The sequence below is a fragment of the Panthera leo genome, chromosome D4, assembly GCF_018350215.1.
Source record: "Panthera leo isolate Ple1 chromosome D4, P.leo_Ple1_pat1.1, whole genome shotgun sequence".
Taxonomy (NCBI): Eukaryota; Metazoa; Chordata; class Mammalia; order Carnivora; family Felidae; genus Panthera; species Panthera leo.
The window spans coordinates 61,187,767-61,197,058 of record NC_056691.1 but is presented as its reverse complement, the minus strand read 5'-3'; the positions used below and the strand labels follow the sequence as shown (position 1 = coordinate 61,197,058).

Below are 9,292 nucleotides of genomic sequence, written 5' to 3'. Positions count from 1 at the left end.
ATGTAGGGGACAATCTTCAGTAACCTGCCTATGATTACAAGGCTCTTAGAGGGCAGAGCCCAAATTCAAACCCAGACCAGGGCCTGTCTACACTCCACTGCCCTGCAAGTTGGAGTATCAAGTGGAAAGCAAAGGAAAAAGTCGGCCAGTGGGGATCTGAGAGTTGTGAGGGACTCAGTGGTGCCTCAGTGATCCAGGAGCTCAAGGAGTAACCAGAGAAGTGCTTCTCCAGCTGCTAGCTTAGGCAGAGATTGCACACATACACTTGCCTCAACTGGTGAGGTCTCTGTGGAGTTGGCTGGGGGAAAGGAGATATATGTGAGATCTGAAATAGTCTGTGGCATGAGAATGAGTTCAGTGGGTTTGAAAAGTGGGAGCATCATCTGTCTTCCTACTTCCAAATCCACACATAGTCCTGGGGGCTCACATACTTCTGGGGGCTCCTGGGTGACTCAGTCAGCTAAGCGTCTGACTTTGGCTCAGGTCATGATCTGACCTGAGTGGGAGCATCATCTGTCTTCCTACTTCCAAATCCACACATAGTCCTGGGGGCACACATACTTCTGGGGGCTCCTGGGTGACTCAGTCAGCTAAGCGTCTGACTTTGGCTCAGGTCATGATCTCACGGTTTGTGAGTTCGAGCTGCACATCGGGCTCTGTGCTGACAGCTCAGAGCCTGGAGCCTCCTTCAGATTCTGTGTCTCCCTTTCTCTCTGCTCCTCCCCTGGTCTCTCTCTCTCTCAAAAATAAATAAACATTAAAAAAAAACTTTTTAAAAGTATTTCTGAACAGATGAATGAATAAACAAAAGACCTACTTGATTTTTCTCGAAGACCTGATCTCGTATCTAATCTTCTTAAAATCTTCCCAAGGTGTGCCAATTGCAGAATCAAGTTCAAATGTCTTCTTCTAGAATTCAAGGCCAGTGTGATCTCACCTCTATCATCCACCACCACACATCCCACACTCAGCCCTTCCCTGGTGCTGTGTGTGTTGGAATTTTTACTGGTTTGCTTGTTTGTTGTTTTCTCAACTTTCTGAGTCTCCGTTTTCCAGTCACTGTAAGCCTCACGTTTTGGGTGGAGGATATGTTCTTTCTGCACAACTCATCTTGGGGGGAGCTGCCAATCCCACTTACAGGCACACAACACAAGTGGGACTGATCGTGTCCTTTCCAGGAAGTACTATAATCCCAGAAGGGAGAGGAAGTCTCTTCTCTGAGGCCAGTCTCTGGGGTGGTGGAGTAATATATGCCTGGAGCTGTCTGGGAACAACCTGTGCCACACGGAGAACTCTTGTTCCTCTCTGGAGGGAAGGAAGCCAAGTACAGAGAGAAGCAGAAGCAAGAGAGCAGACACGCAGACACACACACACACACACACACAGAGAACAGACTAAGTGACCACATCACGAGTCTGTTGCATCCCCCGCCCTTCTTCCTGGTTTCCAGAGCCGTTCCTTTTTGTTTGTTGTTTTATGTCTTTTGGCTTATGAATTCAACTTGTGTCTCCCTTACCGATGAGTATTCAGCTCTACTGTATTGCTGACAGTTCCCTGAATTCCGTGCTGTCTCCTTCTTGCACTCTCTACGGGTTCAGACAATGTAGTGCAAGCCATACGAAGTCCAGTGGGTACAGGAAATTGGAGAGTGGCTCTTGGGATCCATCCTCCTCCTTTCCTCAGTTCCCCTTCAGACACCACCACGTGGCCACGTTCAGCTTGGCAGGGAGTATCACCCTGGACCTTCTCCATGCTTTGTCTTCACCACCTCCCATACCCTCTCAGTCTCTTGGCTCCTCTTTGCCCTTCAAAGTCTGTCTCCTCGCGGGGCCTGGCCCCTCATATATGTTGACATCTGCTTCTGTCCTTCTGGTTTTGCTTCTGGACAGGGGAACTTAGACACTGTGGGCTTCAGACCTTGATGCTCTGTGGACTCAGGGCAAGTACCCAAAGGCCTCCAGCGCTGTAAAGATGAACTACTGGGGGCATAGTTCCTTCCCTATTATTCCTGAGAGAATTAGCCCGTTTCCTGGCCTTGAAGTACATTCAGGAGTAAGCAAAGGCTTAGGGACCTTTCAGCCTCTGTTTCAAGTACGTGCCAAGCACCTGAGGTGTTCAGAGGAGGAAGAATACAAATGGCAGACAGGTTCAGGGGACTGGGGGATGTCGAGGACGAAGCAGAGTCTGCACTGGCTATCAGCGAGCGGGCGAGGCTAGACATAGACTGGTGATGGCTATCCCAGGATGGGGTGGGCCGTGAGCAACGGTCTTGCAGAGGCCTATGTGACTCACTTAAGCATGAGGAGACCGGGCTGGTAGCCTTTGGCAAGTGACGGGAAAGCTGATGTTCACTGAAAGGTCTTGAATGCCCAGGATTTTAACCATCATTCTCCGAGACTGAAAGGGCTGGGGTTGATTCAGGGCCTCTTCCAGGAGAGCCGGTTGGTTATACCTACTCCCATGGAGAAAGAGGACTGGGAAGCCAGGGCATACACCTCAACCTCCCTTCCGGGAGTTAGCAGAAGGAGTGTCTGCTCCTTTTCACTCTCCCTGGACTCCCACCTTGTCCTGCCTGCTCTGTGACCCAGGCCCATGGTGGGCTCTGACTAAAATGGATGGCATCTTCACTTCATGACCTCAGGGGCCTCCTGTCCCTCTCCTGTCTCTGTTCCTGTCTGTACCAGGCACCACCCAGCCCCCACTCATTTGGTGGATGGGCTGGTCCTCAACAATCCAATTCTGGGGCTTTCCAACCTATAGCTGTCTTTTATTCCATGACTCATTAGACATTCTCATCACTCTTCCACTTAGGAAGCCCCTAAGTGAGGTTATGGGCTGTCTCCTTTTATTGTTTTGTCCTCAATTTCCTTCCTACCTCAAGGACTATTCGGGTGGATTCACGTTGCAGAGCTTCTGGGCCAGCCCAGCTGAATGGGAGGAAGTATCCCAGCATGCCCCGTGCCTGGTGATTCTGCTTCTCTGCAGGGTCAAGCCAAGAGCCAGAGCGCCACAGACTCAGAGCTGGAGGGAGCAGACAGGCGGCCTCATGCAGTGGCTCCTTGCAAAGATCTGACACAGACCTACCACTCACCAGCTGGGTGACCCGAAACAAGGGACTTCCTGAGCCCTAACTTTTTTTTTTCCATTTATAAAGTGGAGCTAAAAATACCTACCTTGCAGGGTTATTAAGAAAGGTAAATGGGCCTTATAATAAGTCTGATGTTTAATTACTGGGAGCTGATATGGTTATTTTATCCCAACCTCCTTGAAAAAACAAGGCGGGCTTGCCCAAGGTCACGCACTGCAACAGTCATAGTTCACCCTGTTTTCCTCACTGGGGTCCTTCTGCCCTACCCCATGCTGCGCCCTCCAAGTGGGAGACAACAGGCAGGGGTGGAGGAGCGTGACGGGAAATGCTCCTGTTCTCTGATCATCTCCTGAGGGCTGTGGAGCAGTGGCAGGGTTAGCAAACCCACCCCAGGGCCACTTCCACATCAGTGGTGGAGAATAAAGGAACTAGGGGAAAAGAGTCAAACAGAAGAAAGCACCTGGAAAAGACGTTTTTATGTTCACTTACATGGAAAAAAATCAAAGCATATAGCACAAAGATATATGTGTCTCAGAAAATTCATCCTCATGAACCTGTTTGTTCAACGCCGTTATAATTCGAGAGTTGCCCCGCGAAAGTCATAAAATCTGGGGCAGAGGGTGGGGAGGGCCTGCCAAGGGAAAGGTAGTCATTACACATTATTTCTTTTCTAGTTTCAGATAATTTGGAGTTTAACCTTTTCCAGCAAGTCGGAGTTATATAAACAGATGCCATACTAAAATATTGTGTAAAAATCTAAAACTCCTAAAGCATGATGGCAAAAATATTTTAGGAAATAAACATTAGGGTCTGGTAATATCAGAAAATACAAATAGGATCATTTGAGCAGTTCTGTGTCTCTGTATGAACAGCAAAGGACGGATGTATATTATGGATGTATGAAGAATAAAGCATTTGGTCTGCACATAACTTAGGGTAACATTTCTAAACACTGACTTTGTGAGAAAACATGAAGGACATCTTACACTCAACAACAATGGTTAAAGGAAGAAATTACTTTCTGAAGGATGCAGTGGGCAGAAAGCCAAGGCCTTTGTTTTCAACTCGCTCTTAACCGTGCTGGGATGTGTTCACACTGCATGGGGTCTCCTGCAGAATCTATAGCACCGATAGATGGATCAGATTTTACTTTTGATCTGAGTCCTTTATGTCTTCAGTTTTGAGTGTATTGAGGTATGTTTTCTTTGGCTGCTGTTGTGATGGATGTGTAATAAAAAATTAATATTTACAACATTTAAACATTTTCGATTTCAGTGTTGGCTCTTCACATACGAAAAATTGGAAAACTCTTAAGAATCATTGGAGGGTCATTACTTCCTAGCATCTGTCATGAAACTGTTTTCGATACACAGAACAATTAGCCTATTAGCACAGCTATATGCTTTCTGGTCCAGAATCTTCCCTGTGCTCAGTGGGGAGGCCAGTCCCATGACAGCCATGTCGGCGGTTCGCCACGCTTCACAGTACTTATCCACAAGACGCACTCCATGGGTGCTGGAGCCGTGCCAGATGACCTTCTGGGGCCTGCAAAAGAATTGTGTCATGTTACTTTTGACATGTCACTTCTTTGTGGCCTATCCCATCGGTGAACAAACTGGCCTAAGTAATGAACCAAGTCAGACTCCTGAGTCCTTCATGGTCTGGCCCCACATCATGGTCAGACCCCACCACTTGGAAAGTTGCTCTTTTCGGCTAGCTGAACATCCTGTATTCCGACCAGACCCAGCTTGGACTTTCTCAGCTCAGACTCTCCACTTGTGTGAATCTGAAACTTTGCTCATAAGGTCTCTTAGCCTGGAGTAGCTTCTCTCTCATTTTCAGATCAGTGAGCCCTTCTCATCTTCCAAAGTCCATTAAATGCTTCCTTTTACAGGAAGCCCTCTTAACTGTCAGCCCCAAACAAGGACGAATCTTTCCTCTGTGCTTGTGTCATCTTTATCTGTTTCTCCATTTTACAATCACAGTGTTCTGTCCAGAATTGTAGCTGGTTCGTGTCTGTCTTCCCCTGTAGATCATGAGCACTGTAAGGGCATGGGGTCATGTAGTTTATTACTGTGCCTTTCAGGGGGGGCATCAGGTATGGCAAAGGGTAGACACTGAGGAAAGCTTTGCCAGTTCGTTCTGATCTTAATGAGCACACGTATTGAAAGAATTGGAGCACAGCTCCCACAGCACAGGGTTAAAGGGTCACTAAGAACAGCGTTCCTTACCAGGTATCGAGTGCCTACTGCATGTTGGACAATCTCATACTTACCATTTGATGCTCACAGCAATCTTAGGGGATAGATGTGATTATTTTGACCATTTTACAGACGAGGCAGCTGAGGCTCAGAGAGTGGGAGAACCTGGAAAGGTCCTTTATTAAGGTACTGGACTCAGGTCCCCTGGCTGCGAGGCCAGGACTCTCTCCATGGCCCTCAGCTGGCTCACTGAGGCTCAGTCTAGCAACAGCCCAGAGGGGCAGCTGGTAAAAGCATCACATTGTTAGAATGTCTCTTAAAACAGTCTATAGCCCCATATACTTTGAGGGCTTCTACCCTTACTTACCAGGAAGGATCTGTCATCACGTCTCGGCCATCAAACGAGTATATTGGAACATGTGTATTGAACTGACCTCCGTGGCCAGAAAAAATTGAGTCCCAATTATTGAAAAGTACTTGGCCCTATGGAGATAGAAATGCTACATTGGAATTCTTCTGCCATCAGCCTGCAAACGGACTGGCTATTTATTCATTCTTCAAGGCCCGCACACCACCTCACACCAAAGCCACCAGCCCCAATCCCAGAGCCTGGACAGAGTGGGAGTTCAGGAGCTGTTTGTGGTTTGAGTTCATCATCCATCCCTGAACCCTTGTGGTTTTATGGTCCTATTTCTTGTGGTAATTTCTCTTATCATATGTGTATGAAGGTTGCTCCCCAACCAAAGTGTGTTTCACGTCTTCACTAATTTTTATCTTAAAAATCTTATACATATACACCAAACTCCAAATCTGTGCCAGGCCTGTGTCAATCTACACTGTGGGTGATACAGAGATGAATCTCTTACTTCTTTCCCTGAAGGAGCCCAGTTGCCTTCAGTTATTTGTATGCCAAGAATACCAACAATTTGGGTGAATGTGGCAGAAGAGAACCTCAGGAGAAGGGATGGAAAGTGCCAGCTATGGGGTCAGGATGGAACTTGCTAGCCTCAAGGTACCAAACTGGAGCACTGGGGTCACAGGGACTTAAGGGTCTCAAAGCACTTTTGAGATATGGGGAGAGGTCAGGATCCAGGATGGGTCTGAGCAGTAACTGAGCTGTCCCTCTGTAGCCTTAAAGGAGCCGGCAATTTCCATGGAATAACAGGGGGCCTACAAGGCCCTGCCTGGCCAGTGAAAGGGGGCAGAGAAATGTCTGGCAGGTTTGGGCAGCTTAGATATGCACAGAGGACCAAAGTAGGGTGCAGGATGACGTGGCTCCGCTCTGGGACCAGTGCTAAGTAGCTCTTCTCTGGTGCCATCCAGTCAATGCCCTACAGAAAGCCTCGGGCGGAACTGACCGCCCTGGACTGCGAGTCAAGGAAAGGAATTCTTATTGGCAGTGGCTTCCGGGCAAACTCTTTTCTCCCTCTGAGCCTCAGTTTCCTCATCTGACAACCTGAGGAAAGAACAACTCCCTCTTTTATTGGAAGTACTGTTACGATAATGGATATACAGTAAACATTTTAAGAGCTATGTAAGCGAAAGAGGGGATTATTATTCCTTCCTTTTGTCTGCCCCAAGAGTTGTACTGTCCAAGGGCCACTATAAATACAAGGAAACTGAGGCGCAGAGAGGTTAAATGGACCCACCCAAAGCCACATAGCCAATCAGAGGCAGGTGAGGTCTCGGACCAGCACACTTCTGATGATGTCAGGAAGGGGCAGTTGCCTACAGACTCTGTGGAGACCAGTGTGCCCGGGAGACAATGGGAAGAATATTTATTTTTACCTTGAGGTTCACTATTGGAAGGCTATATCTCTCTGCTTTCCTCACAACCGTGGAGAGGTCTTGCAAATGGGACGATAAGAATGCTCGATAGGTGGACAACAGTCCTGCAGCCCTGGCCTGCTGGAAGCACTGAAAGTCAGCTCGAATGTCTCCAGAAAATGGCGTGTTCAGAGCGACCAAGTGCAGCTGAAAAAGGGAAGTGAGAGAAAAGACAGTGCAGTTAGTTAAAAAGCAAACCCCAACCCCCACACCCATCTCATGTTCCTAGTAAGATCCCAGACTTGCTGGGATGGAAGGTGCTAGAGGTCATCATATTCAGCCTCCACCTGACAGTGACATTCCAGCCCCAGCCTGACCATCTCCAAGGCAGGAGAGCTCAGATCCCAGGCAGGCTGCTTCAGCTCTCTGAACAGCTCTAAATGGTGGAAATTTCTTCCATATATGAAACAAAAAACAAAACAGAGCACTTCAGAGATCTGAATCTAGTGTGCAGGCCATTTGCTGGAAGCTTCTGGGTATGTCCTAGTTCAGCTTCCAGAAGGGTTTTGAATGGCTCTGGTCCTGGATCCCAGAGCTACACCAAGCTTTCTGACCTTGCCCTTTCATCTACTTCCCCAGTAGGCCTGGGGCTGATTGTGAGAGGCCCAGAGGGAAAGGCACTGAAAGGAGAAGGTCATGACGTTTATTGCTAAGACTGCTGGGCAGACCCTTTTAGAAACTAGGGGTCGCAGAGTAATTCTAGCCTTGCATTCCTGCCACTTTGGTCAGCAGCCAAAATAAAAGTCCTTCCATAGTCTTGTTTTCTCCCACACTTCCTCCCTCAAAACCCATCCCTTGTTCCCGGCCTTTGTGCTGTGCCCTCTGGAATAATACATTCTGTGGCGTGTGTCCAGGAGCGGTCCTTTCCCTCCTCGATGTCACCTCAGGAGTGGCTGTCCTCTCATCAGCATAGAGCTGGGAGGGCTGGTGCAGACCCTGTGCCCAAGTCTCCAGAAAAGAAAAATATTTCAAACGATCTCAAACCAAAGGGCATGCAAATGAGCCCTGTGTGGCGAGGCGGGAGGTGGTCGGTGTTTCTCTCGCACATCTGCACTGTCTCTCAGGTCTGAATGAGACCCGGCACCAAGCCTCTCTGTGGCCCAGCCCCAAGTGCCACCATGTTGGCACTCTTCTGCTCCTCCAGAGTCCACCCGGTTGGGCACAGCTTGCCGTGAAGTACAACATCCAGACTGCTCCACGCAGTCCCTGCCCGTCTCTGGACCTTCTTCTCCATTTCACCATCCCCTTCCTGCCCCATTTTGAAGAGAACAGACTCCAAGCTCGCAACATCCCCCAATTTCCTCCTTTTTATTCATCCTTGTTTTGCCTGTATCACCAGGCTGGATAGAGGTCCAGGTCAAGCACACCACCCCTTCCAACTGAGACAAGACTTCCCCTGCAGCCCTCCTAGCAGCAGCCCTTAGCATGGGGAGGGGGCTACAGCATGCTGCTCACTCACCGCGACCACCTCCAGGCCACCAGACTTGTAGTCTCACATACAAACTCTTGTCCTCCCCCCTCCCATGTATCTGCAGACTGTAGCACCTGAGGCAAGAGGCCCTCTGGTCTCATCATCTTCCAACCAGTGGGTTTCTGGTGGCCACACCCAAGGGCAGTCACAGGAGGGTGGTGTCCCCATACCAGGGGACACCTAGGAAAGGTGCAGAGGTGAGCACAGGGCTTCCCTGCCATGCCTCCAATCCCACCTATCTCCACTTCTCTTTCCTTAAAAAAATACATAGAGAACTGTCTGGAATGATGGCTGTTTCTGAATGGTGGGACTGGGGGCTTTGGTGCCCTTACGTCTATATTTCTCTAAGTGCCAGAACATTTTTTATGACGAACACACTATCATTTTTATGAAGACAAGAATGTTTCAACAGTCAAATGTTAAAAGGGTGATTCTGTGGATGGTTGTAGTTTTGGTAAAGTTACAGCGATGTCCCGTTTCCTTCTCCATTCTTTTTATTTATCATCCAAATGTTCTAAAAATACAGATTAATTTAGAATTTATAAAATGTTATTTTAAAAATCCTTCAGCCACTGCCCTAACTTCTCCCCTTCACGGCTGAGCTTTTGGTAGGGTTACCTACACACGCCTCTCTTTCCTCACCTCACCTCCCATTTATTCCTCAAGCAGAGGGAATCTCGTTGGCATCCCCTCACGCTCCAGAAA

The 9,292-nt window shown here is 48.4% G+C and overlaps 1 protein-coding gene across 1 annotated transcript in view; it reads right to left on the bottom strand.

Moving 5' to 3' along the window:
* Nucleotides 1-3,547: 3,547 nt before the first annotated feature.
* COL15A1 (collagen type XV alpha 1 chain) overlaps nucleotides 3,548-9,292 on the bottom strand; it is a 108,012-nt gene continuing 102,267 nt past the window's right edge. The window contains exons 39-41 of the mRNA XM_042912235.1: nucleotides 7,078-7,263; nucleotides 5,657-5,772; nucleotides 3,548-4,633 (exon numbers count right to left, since the gene is read on the bottom strand). Coding sequence (XP_042768169.1) covers nucleotides 4,420-4,633; nucleotides 5,657-5,772; nucleotides 7,078-7,263 — 516 coding nt within the window. The 3' untranslated portion in view covers nucleotides 3,548-4,419. The remainder of the gene's footprint in view (nucleotides 4,634-5,656; nucleotides 5,773-7,077; nucleotides 7,264-9,292) is intronic.